Source organism: Bactrocera tryoni, chromosome 3, assembly GCF_016617805.1.
Source record: "Bactrocera tryoni isolate S06 chromosome 3, CSIRO_BtryS06_freeze2, whole genome shotgun sequence".
NCBI classification, from domain to species: Eukaryota; Metazoa; Arthropoda; class Insecta; order Diptera; family Tephritidae; genus Bactrocera; species Bactrocera tryoni.
In genome coordinates, this window is record NC_052501.1 from 24,998,729 (window position 1) to 25,023,639 (window position 24,911).

General features: G+C 37.2%; 2 protein-coding genes across 3 annotated transcripts; one reads left to right on the forward strand and one right to left on the reverse strand.

The window, feature by feature from the left end:
* Positions 1–515: 515 nt before the first annotated feature.
* Positions 516–12,379, forward strand: LOC120772447 (DNA polymerase zeta catalytic subunit). Its single transcript, XM_040101067.1, has 18 exons — positions 516–644; positions 710–939; positions 1,008–1,261; positions 1,328–1,560; positions 1,632–1,844; positions 1,914–2,190; positions 2,252–2,371; positions 2,441–2,863; positions 2,925–3,009; positions 3,076–3,207; positions 3,415–4,643; positions 4,713–5,536; positions 7,182–7,670; positions 7,739–8,073; positions 8,766–8,984; positions 9,072–9,947; positions 10,383–10,610; positions 11,240–12,379. The coding sequence occupies exons 1-18, from the start codon at positions 516–518 to the stop codon at positions 11,640–11,642; spliced, it is 6,699 nt and encodes a 2,232-aa protein (XP_039957001.1). The 3' UTR covers positions 11,643–12,379.
* Positions 12,380–12,761: 382 nt separating this feature from the next.
* On the reverse strand, positions 12,762–23,259 carry LOC120772448 (protein kintoun). Of its 2 annotated transcripts, none has more exons than XM_040101069.1 (6): positions 23,115–23,259; positions 19,179–20,027; positions 18,344–19,049; positions 16,949–18,176; positions 16,523–16,643; positions 12,762–13,917 (listed from the first exon to the last, which is right to left on the reverse strand). In XM_040101069.1, exons 2-6 carry the CDS (start codon positions 19,773–19,775, stop codon positions 13,666–13,668), a joined length of 2,904 nt encoding a protein of 967 aa, XP_039957003.1. In that variant the 5' UTR covers positions 19,776–20,027; positions 23,115–23,259; the 3' UTR covers positions 12,762–13,665. The 2 variants fall into 2 exon arrangements, with proteins under 2 accessions (XP_039957003.1, XP_039957002.1); XM_040101068.1 differs by lacking the exon at positions 23,115–23,259 and adding an exon at positions 22,086–22,386.
* Positions 23,260–24,911: the final 1,652 nt, after the last annotated feature.

The window sequence follows — 24,911 nt, forward strand, 5'->3', positions numbered from 1 at the left end:
TCGATACCATGAGGTAGCTTAGAAAGTTAAGTCACAGGCAGTTTCTTTTCCAGACAGCTTCTGCACAGTGAGGTATACATAAACGGAATGGATGCGGATTGACATCCCACCAAGGACGACATTAAAAAAATTCTTTCATTCATTCATTTTTTTCTCCAGTAAAAAACCACAACACCAAAATTTAAAGGTAAGGAACGGTGGGTACACATGTTTCCAAATTAATTTTGCATTAATAATACCAAACAAATATACAACATATATCAAAATCATAATAAAAATAAAATAAGCGAATGTAGTAAAAAGTACGCGTACACATTTAGCTGGAAAGAGGTTTTGTAATAATTCTCAATGTTTTAGCCTATTATTTCTCGCAGTGTAAACAGCTGGGAACAGGCGATTAATCAGCATTTATCGATACATGCTTTGAATATTTTGTTTACTATAGGTAAGGGTTGAAGGGTTTTAAATGTTTAACCAATTCTATTATTTCACAACTATTAAATGAACACGCGAAAATGAGCCAAGCAAAGGAAGACGCAGGAGTTTTCTCTGTGCGGCTGGTCATAGCGGATTTTTACATGGAAAAGCCGATATTCGGCTTCGATCCATGCTATTCAGAGTTTCGCGGCAAAGAAATTAAAAGAGTCAGTTACATTAGCATTTCTATTTCCTCTTATATTGTAATATTTGTGAAATTCATACTTTCCAGGTGCCAATAATTAGAATTTTTGGATCTAGCGCTGATGGCCGCAAAACGTGCATGCATGTACACGGTGTCTTTCCCTATTTCTATATACCTTACGAAGCGAAGGAGTTCGAATCATTGAATAAAGCAATCTACCAAATTACTAGTAATGTGGACAAAGCAATTAACGTTTCATTGGGACAGGCGTGTTCTAGCGCGATACATGTATTTAAAGTGCAGCTGGTCAAGGGCATGTATGTGATTAAAAACAGCCATTGTTAATAGGTTTTACATTAATTAATGTTGATAAATCATATTTTAGTCCATTCTATGGATACCATCGCGGTGAACATCAGCTCCTTAAAATCTACATGTTTAATCCACGATTTGTAAGGCGTGCAGCTAATTTGTTACAAAGTGGCGCCATTATGAATAAGAATTTTCATCCTTTCGAATCACATGTGCCCTATATTCTACAGTTTATGATTGATTATAATTTATATGGCATGAGTTTTGTTCATATACCGCTCGATGTTGTTAAATTTCGTCAAACTGGTGATGATCAGAATTCCACAGGTAAGATTTTCTTTCTTACTCAATAAATTTAGGCGCTGTTATTTGTATAATTCTTTGTACCAATAGAATCTCACATACCTGCGCTGAAGCAAGCACAGTTTCTTGATCCAACAGTGGCGAAAAAACAGTCAACTTGCAAATTTGAGGTGGATATCGGATCTAATTTCATATTGAACCGTTTCCAACTCGCTTTGCGCAGTAATAACAGCAAAACACATTCGAATCCGGGTATCGAAGCCATTTGGAATGATGAACGTTTGCGTAGACAGAAGATGGCAGAGAGACCTGATGTTGCGAAGGTAATGTAATTTGGGCATGTTTTTCGGTTGAAGATTTGTGAAAGTCGATTTATTGATAATGTTTAATTTAGGTACCTGATCTGGAGTTGCCGCCCACTCAGGAGCGTTGCAATGTACAACCAACAGAGAGCGATATATTCCACCGTACTGTCTTGCAAAGTAAATTAATGGCACTAGAATTGGCTGCAACGGGAAATGTCAGTCAAACTGATCAATCCATGAATTTGACGCTACAAACAAGTAGTGCCAATTTTAGTCTATTAAATTCTGGTGACAAAGAACAGGTGAGTTATAGTAATATTTGTTCAACGTATAGTAATGTGTTGAATTATCTTAAAATATTTTACTTTCAGCACCATACCTTCAATCTTCGCAAAATTATTGGTAATGCCGTTTATCCAGAGGAATGTACACCTGACGAAAATTTGGTCGATGCATCCTTCATTGAGAATCATATCTCGCAAAATGGCTTTCAAATAAATAGTTCAGTAACTAAGTCCACAGCAACACCGCCAATTAACAAAGACCCCGCTGATCGTGGGGATAGCATTTTTTTGGATGACACTGTCGTTGATGAAGAATTATTTTCGAATTTGAATGCCGAAACACCAAAACAATCGAATATGAGTCGTATGTTAGAATTTATAAAATATTTGCTGCAACTTCAAGAATGACCTTTTATCTCATTTAGTGGGTGCAGAAGATTTGGAGTTGTTGGATATTCTACAACAGCTGGAAGAGCATGAAGAAGATGAAAATCAGATCGATTTAGATAGCACGCTTGCACCACTAACACAAACGCATAATAAATGTAAAATAGCTATGATATATATAAAAAATACTAAATATTTACAAATTACATATATGCATTTTACAACAGTTGATCCTTCGCCAGAATTGCTGGACAAGCAAGTGATAGCCGCCGCTATGAGTCAACCAGTGCCTGAATGCGACATCGATTCCGATACCAGTGAAAACGGCAATATTCATGATTACTCTATAATTTTAGAGGATATGGATGAATTGATCCTAAAATTTACACCCAGTCAACCAACCGAAGAAGCTGGTAATCAAACCGGTTTGCCACAAATGGATGGTTCAGACGATTTATTGCCCAAGACACCGGTTAAAGACGCAAGCAGTGCGAAAACAGGCAACAATCGGAATGTATTAAGTTCACCACGAACGCCAAGAAGCACTAATAGATCACATACATCACCGAAACGTTCACCAAGAACGCCAAAGTCTAGTGCGAGCAAAAAGTATGCACCATTACCGTTAACAATCACTTGTAAGAAACAGAGTAAGTTGCAGTGCAATATTTCAAGATTGTTGTAAACTATAATAAAAAAAAACTTTTTTAGAAAATGTTGGAAAAGAAGTTGACACAACTCCAGCGCGTCTTACAGTTTTGAGAAATTTAGATCTCGGCTCCTCTGACTCTAAAAGGTTAGTCTATCTCCGCTTTATGATGTTAATTTGAAATCAATTTCTAGTTTCTAATTTAATTTTCAGCACCAAAATGACCTTAAGCAAAAAGCTGGCCTTAACCGCTTTGCGGCGAAAAAGTGTGGACTGGAGTCCAAGCACTCCACGGGACCATTTTACAGCAAACAAAGAACCAAGCGACGAGGGAAGCGTAAAACGGTGAGTATAATATAATTTTCAATATTCGAAAAAAATTAATTATTTGCGAAGACGAAGTAAGGGTTAGAGCGAATTCAATTTTAACGGTAGTACCAAAGTGTATTGCTTGGATAGTAAAACATTATTTTTAATTCAGATAGGTTTGATGTGCTAACAGTACACATTTTTTGTATTGAAATTATCTATGTTTTTGTTTTTGAACTGCAGTACACCAATTCGCCGCTCTCGACGGAATATGGACTTGGATAGAACACACATTACTTGCGAGTTAACGCCACGTAGAAAAAGTGAGCGAATTTTAAAAGTATACAGCATTGAAGAAGAAGCGGTGGTAAACGCAGATGAAGGAACTCGGAAGTCTAGGTCCGTTGTGTCTCCATTGGAACCACAGAAGCAGAATAAAACAAAAGAGACGTTAACAGATGCAAGTAAAAGTAGATGTCGGAACAACCTGTCGAAAGTTGCTCAGACAAAAATCCAAAAGGAAGCAATTTCGAATACAGAAAAACATAAGAGAAGCCCAGAACCCTGTCAACATCAGACACGAAAGTGTGTAGTGAGAATTAGTAAACGTTTAAAGCGAACAGGTTCACATAGTTCGGGTACTAATACGCCTGAATTGTCAAAGTTGACAGCGAATAAAAATGATAATGAAATCCCCGATGATCGTCACGAAGAATTAAGTAAGAGCACAATTTACACAAGCCCTCAACTTAATTTAAGCAAAGTCAAAGAAATGCGTCTACTAAATGATACAAGTCCGCAACTCGAGTCAAGTGATAGCGATGAGATTGCAGCTTCAGACATGGAAGACGCACCCACACCTATTAGCGCAAAACGTCTACGACGCAGCTTTCACCTGGTGCAACATAGAAGAATGCAGAAAAATTATGTTTCGAATAAATCCATGCATGAGACCACAAAAGGAGACGATAAAATGACGAAATCGTCGACCTCACCCACAGAAGCGCTTGAAATAGATACAGATGACTGTGCGGATATAGAAGATCCGCATATACAAAGCTTCTACGATATATCATTTACCGAAGATCTTAGTAGTCCGCCAAATTTCAAAGAGATTTCAAGTCCAACTAACGTGAACTTAGTAAAAGACGGCTCTTCTATACCACTTATTAGAGATGAGTTGCATAATTCACTTCAATGCGGCCAACTAGCTGAAAAAGGCCAGAGCCCAACCTTAATATCAAGTACAATATTGAATAATACCACACCTGTCCTGACAGAAACGGCATCGAATTCTGCAAAGCAATTAGTACAGCTGACTCCACTTAATCTGCCACCAAGTTATGAAGAGGTGTTGGCGAGCAGTGCAAAGCTGGATATACCCGAGTATGAGTTTCAAAAGCCTTTCTATGGCAATCCCGATGACATAACGCGGCTGAAGGAAGTCGGTCACATCGCTTTGCATATTCCAGGTAATCGTTTGTTTATATATTTTATAATTTATAACTTTTTATTTAACATTTTTGTTGTCCCAACATCAGGAAACACGCTCAACGACTGCGAGGAATTCAAAAGTGTTCTCGGCGACGAGCTGAAGAGTCTTACGGAATGGCGTCGTCAGCAAATGCTAGCGATTAGCGGTCCCTCAGCACTCACTACTCACAGCACTCATCGAAATGCTCAACGAATACGTGAATACTTTGCCGAGCCGAAGCGAGTTACAATCACACCTCAAATATACGCACCCACACGTCAAGAAGCTAAATTGTGGTTAAAAGCGCGCGATCTGTTGGCCAAAGGCGGAGCATGTGCGCAGAATAAAGTAACACTGGACGAGAGTCCCATAAAAGTGCGACGTCAAAAGACCACAATGATATTAAACGATGGTGGCGGTGGCGGCGAAGACGATGAGGACGTCCTAAACAATACAAATTGCATCACATTAACACCGCCAACGCCGTTGGCGAATACGCAAAGGTCGTCAAATGCAGCAACCACGACAGAAGAAACTACGGTTAGGGCAAATGTGTGCGTGAAAGTGAAGTCACGCACGAACCGCGCAAAGCTTTCTTTAAATAAGCAGTTGATGGCCTGCGCTAGTCCGGAAATGAGTATGCTGTCGGCAGATGCCAGTTTACAGTTATCGCAAAGTGCGCAAAACACACAAACCTCCAACGACACTACCATATCGCACGAAACCGTTTTGAAGGCACTGGAACGGAATTCATTTCTTAAAGATTTGCAATCAAAGGCCGCGCCATCGTCCCATGAGCTCAGTTTTGGTTTGAGTAGCGCTTCGCTGGACAACACCTTTGGTTTCAAAGTGAATTTGGAGAATTTGCAGCAAGCCAAATCGGATGTGGAGGTAATTTGTTCGTTTATCGATATTGTTATTTATATACCTGTAAATATATTATAAGATAAATAGATGAGGATTGTCATCTCCTAAGTCACAACAACCCACCTAGCCGCAGCATATTCCTTATACTGCGAAGTGCTATTGATGCGATATGATCCCTATTTGGAAATATGGATCCGCGGACCTTTCAGGTCATACCATTTTAGTCGACGCTGCGGAGTGGGCGAGCTCATCAGTCAGTTGATTCCCGGCTATACCTTTGTGACTGGTCATCCAAATAAGGTGCACTTGGTTACGTCCTGATAGTCTGTTGAGCCGTTCTCTACACTCCTGCACCAGCAGGACTGACTGTCACTAAGTATGGTTATTGTGCCAGTTGCGTTGGAGATTTATCTCTACGCACCGACTTATGGCAAAGACCTCTGCTTGAAAAATGCTCGGAAAACTTTCGATAGATATCGAGAGTTTGGTGCGGGGTCCTGCGATTCTTGCACCAATTTCCTTCGACCACTTTATTGTACATACCATCCCTATGCAGTAGCTCGAGAGTGGAATCATTCCATTCAGCCTTAATGCTAAGGGTAGCCTTAAACTTCTTAGTAAAGTTTACTATTTTAATAATACTGACCCATGGGAGAAGAGCCAATGGTATTCCACCACTTAAGTCCTTCATACGCTAGGATGAGATTAACTTACGTCTACTAAACCCTTCTGCTGTCATTTGAAGGACTGTGTGTTTGACTACCTGACCAAATACAAGATGAAGTGGTGTGATTTCAAGCATGACTTCAAGTGCCACCGTCGAGCAAGTGCACATGGCAGCCGATACTCATATACATGCAAGTCGTTGCAACTTCGATAGTTGCTGCACTACGGAAGTCTAAGTGCTTTTGAGGCCCAAGCCCCACACGTGATAATCGTTCGCACGATCATGGTGTACAACCACCTGACAATCTTTGGCTTGCAGTCCTAGGGTTTACCCGCTAATCAATTGCACACCATTTGTGCTTTAGTAGCTTGTTTGTTTTAGCAAGATATTTGATCAAATTAGTCATCTCTACCCCCAAGGGTTTGGTTCCTGAAACCGGCCAGGGACCAACGTCTCTTAAACGAGAATTTGCCTCTAGCTATAATAACAATGTCGTCGCATATCCTTGACAGCGGATCCCATTCTTAGTTAAGGTTAAGTTAGTAGGTTGTCCACTACAAGGCACCATAACAGGGGTGATGGTACTCCACCCTGTGTGCAGCCTCTTGCAGTGTCGAGACGCTACTGTGATTTCAGCTATTCTAGCTATAACAGTTGTTGGCATCCTGTGCTATCTCTCTGATGCCAAAAAGCACTGTTTCTTTAACTTTTTCGATGTTATCGTCATTACCAGAGGCGGACGGACGAGTTTTCGAAGATTTCAGGACCTTCACTGGACGTTTTGTGCCACTCAAACGGTTGCGTACGTGATATAGTATACATACTGTCCAAGAACAAAAATTGTGGTACAATCTAACAAAAAAGTTTTATCCATTCGCCTTGAGTGCGCGCATAAAATGGACCAGTTCTGGTAAAATTTGATCGAATATGATATCTATTTAATATTATTTATTTTATGATGAAGTGCTATGAAATACTGCTAAATGTCCAAAATTTTTTCAGTGCAATTATTTAACAACCATAATCCTGGAGTTATTTGTGCCGACGCGTGGTAATTTGCTTCCCGATCCAGTACACGATGAGGTGCGTTGTCTCTTTTACGCCATCGAACATCGTTCGCCAGCAACGCAGACGAAAGGCGACACCCTTTTGCCGCAAAATGATTGTGGCTGCATTGTTGTTAGAGATATAGAAAGTGATAATACTGGACAGGACCACCGCATGTACGGCACGGGCGGAAATAATGATGTGACGATGCGTTTCGTGAATACCGAAATCGAAGCATTCGAAGCGCTTGTGGAGTTAAGCATGCGTTGGGATCCCGATATCTATGGTGGTTACGAGATCGAGACGGCATCTTGGGGTTATGTTTTGGAACGTGGCAAGCACCTCGGTTTCAACATAGCGCCCCTGCTATCACGCGTGCCGACACAGAAAGTGCGTGAGTACGTGGATGAGGATCGCGAGCATTTCACCGATTTGGATATCGAGGTGGGTGCGACTCTTTTTTTATATTGTATGTAAATATTTTATAAGTTTTGAATTTTTGCTTGTTTCAGTTGAAGCTTTGCGGTCGCATTCTGTTGGATGTGTGGCGTTTAATGCGCTCGGAAATCGCGCTGACCTCGTATACTTTCGAAAATGTCATGTATCATATTTTGCATAAACGCTGTCCGTCGCATAATCATCGTGCACTCACCGAATGGTTTGAGGTGCCCTACACACGCTGGATAGTCATCGAGTATTATGTGGAACGTGTACGCGGCACCTTGGCGCTGTTGGACCAACTGGATCTGATTGGTCGCACCAGTGAAATGGCAAAACTAATTGGCATACAATTTTATGAGGTTCTGTCTCGTGGCTCACAATTTCGTGTGGAAAGTATGATGCTGAGGTAAGACATTCTAAGATGTTGAAAGCTTTTATAGTTGTTATTGTAGCAGAAAGCATTCCCATGGCGATCTTCGGAAGTTGACTGTTTTTGGCCGCGTATAAATTTGGCTTAGTTCCCGATAACATGGTTTTCTAGCTATTATTGTAGAGACTGACAACATTTACAAATAATTATGTGGGATGCTTCCCAATTCCTACAACAGCCTGTTCTACGTTACCGGAATTGACCCGCATTTTATCCATCAAAGGGCTGTTTTTTCGAAGATCTAACCTCGTTTAGATCGGTAAGTCTTAAGGATGCTTCCCAGTTGTGGGTCTTTGGTCGGATCCATACCGATAACGTAGGACCAACTCTTGTGGGAACAGAGAACAGTTTGGACATATTCAGATATAAAAAAGCTTCGAATAACAGTCTATCAGTAGTTTGAGAGCAGTCGAAAGCTTCTACAACCCGTATTCGCCGGATAATTCCCATGTAGTGAAAGAAATGCTCAGTGGGACATCTCTCAATTATAGAAATATGAATATAGTTCATATACAATACATATGATTCTCAACATTGTATCACTCTAACCTCTTAAATAGTAAAAAGTCTATAAAATATTATTTTCTTTATCGCAAATTCCTTATCCTCTAATAATGGTATTTAATAATTCCATTTTTATACAAATATATTATCTCTCACTCTTCAAGGATAGCAAAACCGCGGAACCTGGTGCCGCTCTCACCGAGCGTACAACAGCGCGCTCACATGCGAGCGCCCGAGTATTTGCCGCTTATATTAGAGCCACAATCACGCTTCTATGCTGATCCAGTCATTGTATTGGACTTTCAAAGTTTGTATCCGAGCATGATTATAGCCTACAACTACTGCTTCTCCACTTGTTTGGGGCGTGTTGAGCATTTGGGACAGTGAGTATCCGTTTTTATTTAAATAATTCGAATTTTTTCCAAAAATATGCAATTATATATTTAATATCGCTTATATTATGTTCTTAGCTCCACACCTTTCGAATTCGGCGCTTCGCAGTTACGCGTCTCGCCCACATTACTGCGTCGCTTGATTGACGACGATCTCATCACCATTTCGCCTTGCGGTGCTGTCTTTGTGAAATCGTCGGTGCGCGAGGGTATTTTGCCGCGCATGCTTAGTGAAATTTTAAACACACGCCAAATGGTTAAACAATCGATGAAATTAGATAAATCCAATTCGGCTCTCCAACGCATACTCCATTCGCGTCAACTCGGCCTGAAACTGATGGCGAATGTGACTTATGGCTACACGGCGGCGAATTTCAGTGGCCGCATGCCTGCCGTGGAAGTAGGAGATTCTGTTGTGGCGAAAGGCCGCGAGACACTTGAACGCGCCATTCGTATGGTGGAGTCAAATGACAAATGGCGTGTGCGTGTCGTTTATGGTGACACGGACTCGATGTTTGTACAAGTGCCAGGGCGCAATCGTGAACAGGCTTTCAAAATAGGCGAGGAAATCGCAGCGGCCGTCACCAAAGACAATCCACAGCCGGTGAAATTGAAACTGGAAAAGGTATATCAACCCTGTATACTGCAAACCAAGAAACGTTACGTTGGCTATATGTATGAAAGCGCGGATCAGGCAGAACCCGTCTATGAGGCGAAGGGTATTGAGACGGTGCGTCGAGATGGTTGTCCGGCCGTTGCAAAAATGCTAGAGAAAGTGTTGCGCATTCTTTTCGAAACAACAGATGTGAGCAAAATTAAACAATACGTTTGCCGACAATTTAGTAAATTACTCGCTGGACGCGCCAATTTGCAGGATTTGATATTTGCAAAGGAGTTTCGAGGACTGAATGGTTATAAGCCGACCGCGTGCGTACCAGCGTTAGAGTTGACTAGGTTTGTGAAATCTATAGTATTCTTTTGAGAGCATGTCGGACCTTTTGTGGTATTATAATTACTGTGTATGTCTCTAACTCAACTTTTGAAGTTATATTTCATGATTTTTTTTTTAATTTTGGTGTAAAAGTAAAATGTTATGCAGTAATACATCTTGACCAGATAGCGAAGTTATCTTTACTTTTATATTCTGCTAAATTAACGATGACAGTCGGGTCTACGTAACCGGAACGGACCCGGATTTTTACCGCCTAAGGACTGTCAACTCAGCAGCGTCCTCAAATCTATTTCAGAAATATTTTTTGCCGCTACAAGAACAATATAAATTAACTTTTATTATTTTCATAAAAACGAATAATCACAAAAGAGTTAATTCTAAATTTCTATATTAGCTAAGATTCTAAATATCTAAAATTTGTACTTTTTACTTCATAGGAGATGGTTACAGACCGATCCACGTCGTATACCGCGTTGTGGTGAGCGCGTGCCATTCATCATTGTAAATGGACCACCCGGTGTACCGCTAATCCGGCTCGTACGCAGTCCACATGAAGTGCTGGCCGATGAAGGCTTGAAAATCAACGCGATCTATTATATCACCAAAGCAATTATACCACCACTTAATCGTTGCTTGTTACTCATCGGCGCAGATGTGAATGAATGGTAAATACTTCTGCCATAATTATGCCCTTAACAGGGCATACTAATTTTGCTATGAAATTTGTTACACCCAGAAAGAAATGTCAAAGATGTTATATATGTATAAATATTCAGCATGACGACGAACTGAATCAATTTAGCCATGTCTGTCAGTCTGTCCGTCCGTCTGTTTGATCGTCTGTCCGTCTGTCTGACCGTCCGTCCGTCTGTTTGATCGTCTGCCTGACCGTCCGTCGGTTTTTCTGACCGTCAGTTTGTCTACCCACGTCCTTTTCTCCCCAAGAAGCTGCTCATTTGTTGAGACCATCGATATTGGACCACTATAGCATATAACTGACATACAAACTGAACGATCGGAATAAAGTGCTTGTATGGAATGCTTTTTCATTTGACGAGATACCTTCTTGAAATTTTTCAAAGGCTTATTGCCTAAGGTAATGGTGTAATTTTCGAAGAAATTGTTCTCATCGGATCACTATAGCATGCAAACGGACCGATCGAAATCATGTTTTTGTAAGGAATATTTTGTTTGTGTAAGGGGTATTATAGCTTCGGTGCAACCGAATTAAACGTTACTTTTTTCTTATTTCTTCTTGTTTTTTATGCAAAATGTAATTACTTCTTCTATTCAGGTTCGCCAGCTTGCCGCGGAAATTACTTATCGTCCCACCAGTTTCCACAGCCAATAAGCTGGCTTTCAATGTGGAACAGCCAAATCATGCGAAGAAGAGCACAATTTCACAATATTTCTCAGCCACAAATTGTATTGCCAACTGCGGACGCCAGACAAAGCAAGGCATCTGCGCGGAGTGTGAACGGCAACCGCAACGCACCTTCGTCATATTGCATCAGAAAATGGCCAAAATTGAGCGAGGCTACCAATTGGTACAGCAGATATGTCAGGCATGCTGTGGTCGTGTGGGAGAGTTCAAATGCAGTTCTCTAGATTGTCCCGTGTTATACGTGAATGAGGTCAAACGTCGTGACCTGCAGCAAGTGGAACATATACGTAAACTGTTGGCAGAGAGATTTTGATGGTTTATCGGCAACGATTTCTGTCCGGTTAAACTCACTAACTTCAGCAGCATTTCCAAAATTATTTTCGGTTTCCAGAACAAAATTTTGCTTAAGTTATTACTTAGTGTTAAGTGTTATTTAATTCAATGTTATTGCAAGCAAACAACTAATTTAGCTAAAGTACCGTTTAATAGTACAATATATTTGATTGTTTAACGGTTCGAAATGCAAACGGTTTTTAAGTTAACTTACGGCGCCAATTCGCTGGTCTTGAGCTCGCTTCCTACAACAAAACTGGAAAAAATTATTAATGATAAAATTAAAATTGTGTTATATGGGAAGTGTGACCGGTGTGACCGTAGTCCGATTTCGCCCATTTTCACTCTCTAACATAAGAATACTAGAAGAATGTTACGTACCGAATTTGATTGAAATCGGTCGCGCGGGTGCCACGCCCTCTGTAGCAACACGTTGCAAGATTATAAAAGTTTGAGGTTAGGACCGTTCAATGTTCACTTAATTAAGGGGTTAGATCGGTTCTTTGCGTAAAAAACAGCCTTTTTTCAATAATTTTTTTCTCATATAAAAAATGAAATATTTTATTGTCACAAACATACACCGGCGACCCCTCGGGAAAAAGATGCGCCCGTGTTGTCCTTACAGGACCATCTAAACTGCAAAATACGTGTTTTTGTTAAAATTTTAACTCAGAACTTGGGCGAAGGGGAAAAAACTGAAAATTGGATTTTTGTCAGACATGAAAATGAAAATTTCAGTGAAAATTTCGTTTTTTTCAAATAGTTGTAATCGACAAAAAAATCCTTGTTCCAAGTCTTTAAGAATTGTATCTCAAGGACCTGTGTAAAATTGAGATAGCTTTCAAATTAGTTCGTAATTCTCCACAAATTTTGTAAGGTTAAGAGATTAAAAATTAAGTAAACAGTTATTGTTGTTGTAATAGTATTAATAGGTTTCAAAGAGTTTTGGAAAATCCTGCTGAATATTAATATTTCAGCATTATAACCTTTATATGTAGATTTGCCAACAGTTATGGCTTTCTAACGGTATAAAAATGCAAATTGCACTTGCCCGCATAAGTAATAGCGCGCTCCTTTAGTTAATTTAAACAATTTGCGATTTATAATTTTAAAATATTTTATTAACATTTTTCATTTAAATATAATAATTAAAGTGCTCAGAATGTATTGAGTCCATGTATGAGCATATGAGAACATGCATTAATTGTATTGTATTTAAAAATTGTACAACTTGTATGTAAAGAAATGTAGTATGTATGTACGTATGAACGCATGTATGCGATGAGGATGAGAATGTTTACATATGTATGCTAAAATTGTTGCTGTTGTAGTTGCTTTTTACAAATTTCAAAGTACAAATTTTACCAATAGTTGTTGTTGTATGTATAATTAACAATTCCAATTTCTTACGCTAAATAAAATCAATCGAAAACAGCTATTTTTTTTTAATATATCAAACAATTGCGACACAGCTTATGCCAAAGTGTCTGTAAATGGTAACAAATTTTTCCTTTGAAGTAAATTTTTTCTTCAAGTAATAATTTACAATTTCTCATGCAACAGCTTACAATTATAAAATTCACATTTAAAATGTCGAATTATTTTTGTTTTGTTCGTGTGTTTCTGTGTGTGTTTGTTTGTGTTTTAGCAACTACAAATTTTAAGCATATAAAAATTACTTAATAATGTTTGACAATTAAGGCAAAATGAAAATTGTAAATACACATATACATAAGCATATTTCCAACAAATCATATATAAATATATGTATGTATGGTATATAAGTAGTTAAAACATATGTCTAAATAGAATACATGCACTGCTTACAGTATACACAAACAATGTAAGATGAGACGATGTTTAATTATATGGTGGGTGGTGGTTTGTGTTGCTTTTGTAATTGCGCGAGTTAATTTGTCGCTGTTGCTTCTTTATGATTGTTTGTTGTTTGTACAATTCCACTCTGCTTTGGCGCATGCATTCGCTATACACGGCCACTATCACTACATATCGAGTTCGAACATCATCGTGTTCCTGTGAGCATCCGCGTCGGATGACTCCTCCGATTCGAGACGTGCGCGTTGCATTTTGCTGCCGCCCTTTGCGTTGTGCTGCTGCTGCTGCTTGTTGGCGGTGTTATATTTATTGGCCTGCTTGCCACCAGCATGCGGCGGCTTATGAATACTGTTGTCTGCGCTGTCACCGCCTTTACTCTTCGATTTTAGATATTGGTTGTCAGCGTCCAAGTCAATGGGCTGCAAATATAAATTAGAAATTATAGGTTAAAGAATTATGATTTTTTGTTTGATATTTATATATTGTTATAACACGATGTTGACCGGCTTTATTCCTGGAATTTGATGAAATCGACGCGGACGATCTCTATTTCAAACAATACAGTGTGCCGTAATATGGCGAAAGCGTTACGCCAGTATAACAACAACAACTAAAAGAACACCCTCTCCTAGCGGCTGCACCCCATTAGCATTCTGCAAACACACATGCACACCAGTGCGCACACACCCTGTGCGAGTAATTATAGCATTGCTACCGAAAGTGCCGCCAAGAATCAATTCAAAAATAACAATGTACCACTTTCTGAGGCTAAAACACTGCAATCAATGAAGTAATTAAGCTATACTATGCAAACAAACAAATTGGCAAAGCAAACAAATCGACGAATAAAGTGAAATCTACACACATCCATATGTACACAAATTAACAAGTGAGCTCTATATACTAGCATATGTACATACATATGTATACCAATCGTATTTACTACGTAAGTGATTCCTTCGAATTAAAGAACAAAATCTTAAATGACAAAATTGACCACTTGTTTACTTTCGGTGCAAACAATAAAAAGTATTTATTTGTAAATATGTATATATGTATGTATATCATAATATTGGCGATGCAATCTAAATATCACATGTTTATGTTTGTGCAACGAGATACACAGCTGGCGTGATGCCAATAACTAATTTAAAATTATACATACATATATACTATATTATATACATATGTATAATCAAATATGTATATACATACATGCAAGGGTGGACTATATAGAGTTTATTACTTAATTTAAGTGGTTACATGGGTTTACGGGTTTAGAAAAATTGAATTTTTTATTGTCTTATTAAATTTTACAACACCTCTAGAATATTGCCCAAAATTTTCAAGTTGATCCGACGAATAGTTTCGAAGATAGAGCCTTGAGAACTTGTGCGCTTGAGCCTTGCTATGCTAAGTGCGCTGTCCTTAAAATAGTTTTTCTCGAAACTTACTTGAACTCGGTTGGCAAGATTTCTCGAGAACTACTCAGCCGATATTCATAAATTTTTACACAGCTCTTTGAGATACAATTCTTAAAGACTGGGGAGAAGGATTTTTTTCGATTAACTATTTCAAAACAAAATGTCACGAAATTTAAATTTTTTGTAAAAATGTCTGCCAAAAATCCAATTTTAATTTTTTTTCCTTGGTCCAAGTTCTAAGTTAAGGCTTTAACTAAAGCACATATTTTTTTCACTTTAGATGATTCTGTAAGCAGTTATCCTGCCAACGCGGGCGCAAGTTTCTTCCGAGGGGTCACCGGAAACAGCCGCGCATTGGCCAAAATTACAATATTTTTCTCATAAATTTCAGAATTTCTTTGTAAATAGTGTATGTTTGTAACAATAAATTTTTTAAATTCTAATAAAATATTTCATTTTTTATATGAGAAAAAAATTTGAAAGATACTGTTTTTTACTCGAGGAAATCCTTAAATCATGTCAAGTGTAAAATATTGCACAGCTGATTTCCAATGTGAAATATCGAAAAATTATTAAGATTGTCGTATTTGCGGATTGGAAATCCCGCAGACAAGTGCTTGGGAAAGGATATATGGTGGATTATTTGTTTTATTTTGAAATTTTAGCCAACAAGTGCGATGAGGAATTTTTTTTTTTGTCAGAGAAACAGAAGGCATTAACTTAGGCGTCAAAAGCCCATCTCGAGACTGCTAAGTGACACCGCGGATCTTATTTAATGATCGATCCTAGACTCTTTTAAGGGGATATCGAACCAGCTGTCCTTGAGGTAAAGTGAGAAAATCAAAGGAGACATTGAATAAACAACTGTGAAGAAGAACAATGAAGTTTGTAAAAAAATAAATAATAATTGTAATTAAAACCAGTAAAATGCGGAAGAAAATGATTTTTGCCGCAATTTCAAAAAGAAAGCAAAATAATGACCACCCTGTACCCAAATCTTATTACCCACACATCTGTATATTTGTTTACATTTTAAAATGAGAATATCAGACGAGTATAAAAACAAATACGCCTCCGCGAATGTAATCAGATATGTGAGTTAACAGTATTTTAAGTAAATAATTAAATTTAATTAACTGATAGTGATAAATAAGCAGAGAATTTCTTGTTAGATAAGAACTGTTTATAGTAAATAATCAAAGGGTCAGTGGAGTCCTAATTAAGTTCGAATATATTTCGAAAATTTAAGTTCCATATTTGTATATATTAAAAGCTCACTTCTAAAGACTAAGGAGTCTTGTATTAATTTCCTACCTATCAAAATGTACACTGACTCAATATATTCGGAAAAAAAACTGATTATATACTTATATGTATTTCGTATTTTACTAGTTCGAAAATAGAACCCTAACTAAATGCTAGACGTGTACTCAACTAATTAGCAAAAAATTAAATCGGTTAAAACCGCAATTGAAACATACAAATTATTTGTTTGTACATTGACAAAAATAATAGCAATAACAACAATATTTTAATCGCAAAATCACTGATAACTTTCCTAGCTACTTTTCTAGTAATCCCCTACCTACAATTTACTCACCTTGCTGTTATCTTCGTAGTCGGCAGAATCGCCTTCGCTGAGACGGCGCTGCAAGGCGCGCTGTTTGCGATCACGGCGTTTCTGGTTTTTCTTACGTTGCCCCAAAATGCTGGAATTTAGCCTAAAATACAAGAAGAAAGCATAGTTAAGATAATAATTCGCAATTGTGGCAATTTAAGCCAAATTAAATATGTATACACTTGAGAATATTTATATTGCGTAAACAGTGTTCAATTGTTTTATCAACAGTGATGCACGTCATTTCGAGTAATTTGTGAATTGCGCAATTTAACTGTGAAATTGTGCAAATCAGCCGTACAGCAAATCGAGATAAGGGGCATCTCAATGTAGACGACTTGTTTGGTTTTGTTTTTGCACAGTATAATTTGTAAACATTATCAAAGTGTTATTTTTGTTGAAACTCACCTAAATACCTGCTCTTTGATGACCTCATTAAATCTAACAGTCTTTTTACAACTCTCCGATAGCCTATTGGAGTCGTTTTCCTCCGGTATGTCGCTGAATGATTGGGAGAAATGCAAGCTGCTCCCCACGCCACCATCCACGGAACAAGAGAACGACGAATATTCATCGATAGACGAACAGCTGTCGGAAATCGATGGACGTGGCTCATAACGGCTGTAGCGTTTCAAAATACCCTTGAAAGAGGGTGGTAGAGTGGAAGCACCGCTACTTACCAAACTACCACCGCTACGACACTCCGAATAGCTACGTTGTTTTCGTTGTTGTACGCCGTTTGGAACAGCCATTGACTGGGTTGCCATTGATTGTGGCTGTAGGTTGGATGTTATTGTGTCATTACGTTCCGGTGATGAGTTATCATCCGGTGAATTAGAAGAATCATCTTTCAAAATTTTAGCAGCCTCTTTTAAAAATTGTTTTTGCTGTTCCTGCTGTTGTTGTTGCTGCTGTTTTTGATACACCTTAATGTCGTCACACACCGATTCGGAGAGTGAACGACGTTTCTTATTCTTCTTCTTTTGTTTTTTGTTCACTTTCTTTGGCGCCACATCGGCTGCATGCACCAAACCATCCTCATCTTCTGTGGTGTTGGCCGTACAGGTAGATTGTACTTCGTTAGTAGGTTTTATTTCGATTTCCACCGAGCGTTCACACTCCGAACGTTCAACGGAAATGTCCAATGATGAGGAAAGTGAAATTGGGGGCGTTGGTGGCGACTTCTTACGTGATTGACGCGATTTGTGAGCCAATTTGAATTTTCCCTGTATTGTGTACTCTTTCAAATCATTGGCGTCAATACCAACTAAGTAGTTGTGTATATTCTCACTGGAGGCAGCCATATTCAGATTTAGTACTACATTATTTTCCCAAGCTTCAGCTTCCGCCGAGGAAATTTCAGCATTAGAATCATCAGGCAGTTGCAAGTAGAGTGCATAATGCGTCGGATAATAACCGCTGCCAATCGATGTAAATTGTAGATGTAGACTCTTAGTGCTTCTAAGCATTGCTATTGACTCCGGCTGTACATTGCGAACATGTAGTACCAAAGACATAACATTGTCCAAGACATTGCAGTCGAATTTGGCGGGTAGTTGATACTGAATGGAACTCTTAAGGAAATTGTTGGCAGTGCTTATTGAAGGTGGCACTGGCGAGCTGGAAGACTGCGGCGCTGTGAATGGGTAAAATGATGTAAAATATCAATTTACGCGTTTATCAACTAAATATTGTGACAATTTGTATTTTATCAAGTGATTATGTACTTAAATAATTCTCAACAGTTTTGCACTTAATTTGTATTTACTTATGTATGTTAAATTACTAAATTTTAATACTCACAATTCATATCGTCACCAGATGCGCTCAGATTTTCCTCCACCGTGTCACTTAGTTCATCTACGGGTGATTCGCTATTCGAATGCAAATTGCCCTCTTCGCGAATATCACTCTCCACACCGCTGTCTTCGCGATTGAGTTGGAAAATGGAATCATGCATGGCACGTTGCTGTCTTGGACTATTCTGTGTAACTGGCAGTGTTATACACAAACGTCGTTGATCTGTATCAAAGCGTGCAACACCGCGCTTATCATCCACAGCATAGGGGAGATCTAAATTGAGACGATACTTTGCGCCGGGACGTTCGCTCAATAAATATAATGACTTATCTGTCACATCCAATTTACATTCGGCTGTAGACTTGAGGAGAGGTAATTCAATTTCTATCACCAACTCACGCGGCACCGTCACACTGAACTTAGCGTCTAATTCATAGGTGTATTCTGTGAGATCAACATCACGACGATGCTTAATAACATATTTGGGTATATTAAATTCAGGTTTCGCTATTTCGTTTTGTGTCTTCATCGGTATAATTTTGGGTTCGCCGGCATCAACTGATGGCTTGGCGGGTGAAATGCCATCCAAGGGGTGTGGTTCGGCAGCCTCTGGTGGCGCATTTTTCGACAATGTGCGTATCACAATCGGGCGCGCCATGCCCTTAAATTGTAGTTTTGGAAATTTTAAATTTGTACGATCCAAATCCACCTGTAGTGACAAATGCTTCATTAATATACATATAACTTCATATATATGTTTGTATGTAGGCGTAGATATCAACCAAGTAATAGTTTGCACTGATTTTAATAGGTTTATCGAAAGTACAAATTTGCTCACCTTGAATTCTCTTTCGACAGCGTCCAGCGCTGTGTCAATGAGGCACTTACGGAAAGCGGAATCTCGTTGTGACAAATACAACGCATCCGGATGGAAAATCACATCGTAAACGCGACAACGCTTTCCCTGTGCATCTAAATCGTCACGTGGTGGCGCTTGCGCAAGCGGTATTGACCAGCTTAAGTCGGGATTACCCGTTTCTGGATTTAGGCACAACTTATTCGATGGACGCGTTAGTTCAGCACATTTTGCTACATTTACGAAACACTTAGTTACCCCGCCCACTGATGTTTTAATCACGAAACCCGGTTCAGGATTTATAAAACGCACATCTACTCCGCGTTCTGCTTCAAATTGTTTAATTTCTTGCTCGTATAGTTTACGATTTTCCGGATCTTGTATTTCTTCACAATATTCAAAGAATAATTTTCGAAATTCTTCTTTTTTTAAAGCATCTTCGATGCGCGCAAACTCCTCTTTCGTTATATCAAGATATTCTGTGCCGCCGCCGCCACAATTTTTGCTATTACGTCTTGGGGGCGGCGGGCAATGTTTATTACGCGCAGAGGAGTTTTGAGTGGCAGTAGATTCCGACATTTTTGTAACACAAATTTCAATTGGACAATTTTTAGTTAATAAGCTCTACAAATATTAGACAGATAGAACAAAGTAAACGATTGTTTTGTACACCAATGCTTTTATGCACTTCTGTTTGATTTTTATTTTTTAATAAATTAAATGTCTGTTAAATTTGATTTTCAACGCACTATAATTTGTTTGCACACCAAGTTTTTTAGTTTAAAATTCTTTCTTTTCACTTCTATCTGGTAGAAATTATACGATGCAAATCTGCAATGAGAAAAATATTTCAATTAGCGTAAAGAATATGTATATACTTTTATTTTATCAGGTTCACAGCTTAGTACTTGAAGACAATTTATAATTTACTAAAATTTCATTTAAAGAAATTGTTTATAGGGATAACGGTCTTTGATGATACTAGCGGCGTGAGCGCTCTACCAACCCAATTTAGTTTTTTGCATTCCTATTAAATCTAAATGCACCTGATAAGGGCTATTTGAGCCAGGAGAAATATGTATATGTATGTATGTAACATCCGATTAATATACTATTGCTTGGTGCATACATATGTTTACACATCTATGTATATACATATGTACATGTCCATGGAAAATTGTTGATTTCAATTGCACTTATATTTCACTTTCTTTTTTTTCTATCTACATACATACATACAGAAATACAAATCACGCGGGTACAAATCATTTTTAAGGATTATATGAATATACATATGTTCATACATACATATGTATGTAAGTATGTACATATGTATATGTTTTTATAACGAGATTATTTTCTTATATGTTTCTTGGTCTATATTGCAAGTTTTCATATTTAATATGTTGTATAAAGAGTAAATTCATAAATTTGTACATAAATGGGTTAATTTTTATTATTTTGTTTGTATACAAAAACAGCAACGATAACAATGTCGTCATATGAACAATCATACATACATGTATGTACATACATAAGTTAATTCATATCAACAAAAATAATATAAACCTTACAATGTTTTTATCTTTGAAGAATAAAAATGAGAACACTCATTGTCTATGTGTAGACAATTCGGTCCCTAAATAGAGAGAGAACCCAACCGAGTTGATTAGAGAAACTGTCGACATTTGTATGTTTTTATTTTTGAAAAAAAAAAATCTCACCGCTTTTAGCTCTATTTTTATTAGTTTTTCTTATCTCGACAATAAATACCAATGTATGTGTAATTTGTTTGCAGATACATATGTAGGTACATATGGCTGAAGGTCTTTCTATTTGCGTTATTAAAATTACGAATACGTAGGAACGAGAGATTTTTGAATGAAACACACTTTGTGAGATATCTGACGAAATACCGGCTAATTATTACCTACCGTGAGGCTTAGTGAGCATTATTAATTCAATTGGTATGGAATCGATCTTAACACTTTTTGTTTTAAACGTTTAATTCGTGTTTACCACAATATTCACTTTTACATAAGTCAACAACTCAAAAGAGAAACCATGATATAATTTTCTTAACGAAATCACCCTCTGCTTATGTACATCTACTTTTTGGCTGCGTGGTGTTTGCGTGATTCTAAGCACGTAGTATACATTACATACATATGTACATATATGTACATATAAAGAATATATTTTGTAATGTTTTATCAATATTTTCAATAACGTATACCAACTAAGCATGAGTACTTATGCTTGTTTATACATATATACATACATATGTAGCCAAACATCGTAGACAAATTGTCCACTATGAATACCGGCTTCAAATCGATTTTGTTCTGTGGAATACGAAGGTAGTTGTTAAATAATAAACAGCCGCCAACTAACGGCAGCCAACCGGTATCACCCTGCGCATCCCACAACTACCTACCACAATGCATATTGGATGGGGTTCACTATGGGATACCTGTGTGCATGCAGCCGGCAGTAGGGGGTCATTATTATCCACTACAAACATTAAAACTTGATTTGCCTTGGACGCAACTTGCAGCGCCGGCGACCCGGTTCGTATGCCATGGCTTTACATGTTTGCACACACGTTTGACGAGCGATGTCAGTGACATTTGCACTACTTTTCTTTCTATAATCTTTTCTCTACATCAAATAGCAAAGTGGGCAGTTGCTTCTTGCCATGAGGTAAGGATTCAATAGCTGCAAATGTTCCACCAATTTAAGCAAACGCTATTTTTTATTGGAATGTATACTATCTTTATAAACAAACTCAGCTGTTCCACATATTGTCACGTCTTTTAGGGGGCTGATAACAAAATATTGCAAATTTCACTGTTCCAGAAATTACTTTTGTCATAGATAAGTACGTACCCTAAAGTTTCATAGCACTTTGATAACTCAATATTTTGTACTAGCACTGTTTTTCAGCAAAAGTATGTATAAACGCTCCAGCCTCGTGTTTCCTATTGCGCAGCGGCTTTTTAGTTTTCACCTACATGTAGTATATATTTTCTAAATTTTTATTTTTGTACCAGTTTTTGCTGTTTTTTCTGACGTGTGTTTTATGGCGGCTATGAGAGTTGGAGAGGAAATCATCTGGTAAATTGTGTTAGTGACGGCATTTTAACACACGGCTTATAAGATAACCGAATTTCAACGACCATAATAAGTAAAACCACGTGGTTGCGTTGTACCCAAGTGTTTTTAAGTAGTCGTTTCGTTGTTTTTAATTACTAAAAACCCCATTAAGAAATCAAAAAAATAACATTATTTTTACCTAAGGAGTATAATAGAATAAATTTTAAACAACAGCCAATAAGTACCCGGTTCATGACTTGACTATTTACCTTTCGGTGATTAGAAAAAGAGAACAACAAAAATAAATAAAAAAGTCAAACGAGAGTTGTGTATAACAGCTGTGAAAGAAATGAAGTAGCTGATTTTTCTGGAACTTTACTTCAGCTGATAGTGTTGGTTAGCGCTCAACTAATCATTGCAACATATGACTATATACAAACCCTTTATTATTAACTACTGTGGTATTATTACAAGTATTTTTACAAATTTCAAAAAAATAATAGATATTTTAATTATGGCTAGTTATAATGTGGATTAAATCAATTGTTTGATTAAGTTTAAGGCGTGATTAACCGGTTGTGAGAACGTAGACACCAATCTTCCTCAATAACCCTTCATAATATTTAGTACCTATTTAACGTTGATGCACAATTATCTTTCCACGCACACAAACACCTCAAGTAACTCGCATACATATACACGCACTACTATTTTTATTATATTTTTCTGTAATTTTGCAGATATGTACCTAATATACATACATGTAAGTGCAGCATGCAATAGATATATAGCAAAATGTATGGTATGTAATTGTATACTAACCGGCCTTTCGTTTTCTTTTTTTTTTTGAATCAACGGTTTTCAATTAATAAATATACTATATTTAATTTTTATGATTGGAAATTTTATTAATATGAGTTCAGTTTGTCTTGGCGTTTACACAAATTCACAACCACTTGCGACGAATTGATATAATCAACTGGCTGCTTACCACAGCAGAGCCCGCGTACAACCAGTACGATAGGTGAGAGCTCCGGCATACGAACTAGTTGGAGAGTGTATTTTCCGAATATATGCCGGTTCTGTTGTTGTTTTGTTTTAATGGCCTCTGCGCCTCACACTGTTCTTCAACGCAATTTAAAAACAATCATCACATATGTATGTACATATGTAAATACTACTTTATGTATGTATGTAAGTATATGTACATATGTTAGTAGTCGAAATATGTTAGCGGTAGGTATATGAAAATATATTTTGTAATATATTAAAGAATAGTCTTATTAGTTATATTTAATCAAATTGTTTATTGGTTACATATAAACTTAATAATAATTAAGTTTACAATAAAAACATACATTTATTTTAAATTTGTTTGCCTGCTTTGACCAAAATTTGGATATAGTTTTTAGATTTACTTATATGTAGTACGTATCTACTAAGTGGAAGCCATTTAAATGTTATATATATGTATTAGTAAATGTATGTGTATCCATTTACATATAATTATATATGTGCGGTAGTACAAAACACATAAGAAACAGGAAACAAATTTTACCTTCCTACTTCAAAATTGAACGGACATTAATCACATTTCAATATTATTTATAATGTAAATACTTGAATACATGCATATATATACACATATAACTATATTTATTTTCTCATAATAATTTTAAAAACTAAAATAACAAATTTTAAACTCTCAATTTAAAATGTGTGTTTAAAACATCATCAGCTGAAACTACACGGAACTTTAACTAACTTATCGACTTCGATAAATGAAAGAGTCGATAATAGCGTGCGCGAAATGTCAAAAATTAATATTGTGCAAAAGCTTTTTGCGCGAATTCGCATAAAAATTAAGCAGTGAAATCGAATAGTGAGTGGTTGTGCAAATTTATTTAAACAATTCAGTTGAGTAATAAAAATTGATTTAAGTGAAATATTAACCTACACATACCAACTAAATTACAGTCATATAAACAGCAGTGTGTGCCATACTAAGTAAAAGGTGAGTAAAGTCGGTGCCATACTTATCTAGCAAATTGCTATAGTAAATTAATTTAAGACTGATATTTTAAGAAATTAATTGAAGGCCATACTATTCTGATTGATAAGTTGTATTATACACAAATACAATTTATATATATTCGTTTATAAAGGTCAGATTGTCTAAGTAATAGCAACGGCTAAAATTTTTAGTCGGCCACCAACTGCCACTGCAGCGTAATCTGTGAAAAAGTATTTGTGCAGTCTTTAATGTTGTTACAATTATATTAATTTACATATAGGCATATACCCTTACGTATATATTCTCGAATTCCCGTATTCCAGCATGGATTGCTTTGATAAACGTTTAAATGGCCTCGCATTCTGTCGTGCAACTTCTTGATATTCCACAAATTGTATGGCCGGAAGTTCAATACTGTTGAACGGTGTATTTTTAGGTTAATACCGATTCATTTATGCTGATAATATCATAAGGTTGAATTTAATTACGTTATTAATCCATATTACTGGAAATTTTATAGACTTTTAATGTTGATTATGAGATTAGACCAGTCTAGAGCCATCAAAAAGGACTAATTTTGATAATTTATTTTCGGGTACAGGAAA

Coding starts and splice junctions, on each gene's coding strand:
- LOC120772448 (XM_040101069.1), bottom strand. CDS start 19,775: ATGTCGGAATCTACTGCCACTCAAAACTCCTCTGCGCGTAATAAACAT. Junction 19,050..19,178: donor CTGTCGAAAGAGAATTCAAG/GTGAGCAAATTT, acceptor TTGTCACTACAG/GTGGATTTGGATCGTACAAA. Junction 13,918..16,522: donor ACTACGAAGATAACAGCAAG/GTGAGTAAATTG, acceptor TTATATTTGCAG/CCCATTGACTTGGACGCTGA.
- LOC120772447 (XM_040101067.1), top strand. CDS start 516: ATGAGCCAAGCAAAGGAAGACGCAGGAGTTTTCTCTGTGCGGCTGGTC. Junction 2,372..2,440: donor AACACAAACGCATAATAAAT/GTAAAATAGCTA, acceptor ATTTTACAACAG/TTGATCCTTCGCCAGAATTG. Junction 3,208..3,414: donor GACGAGGGAAGCGTAAAACG/GTGAGTATAATA, acceptor TTTGAACTGCAG/TACACCAATTCGCCGCTCTC.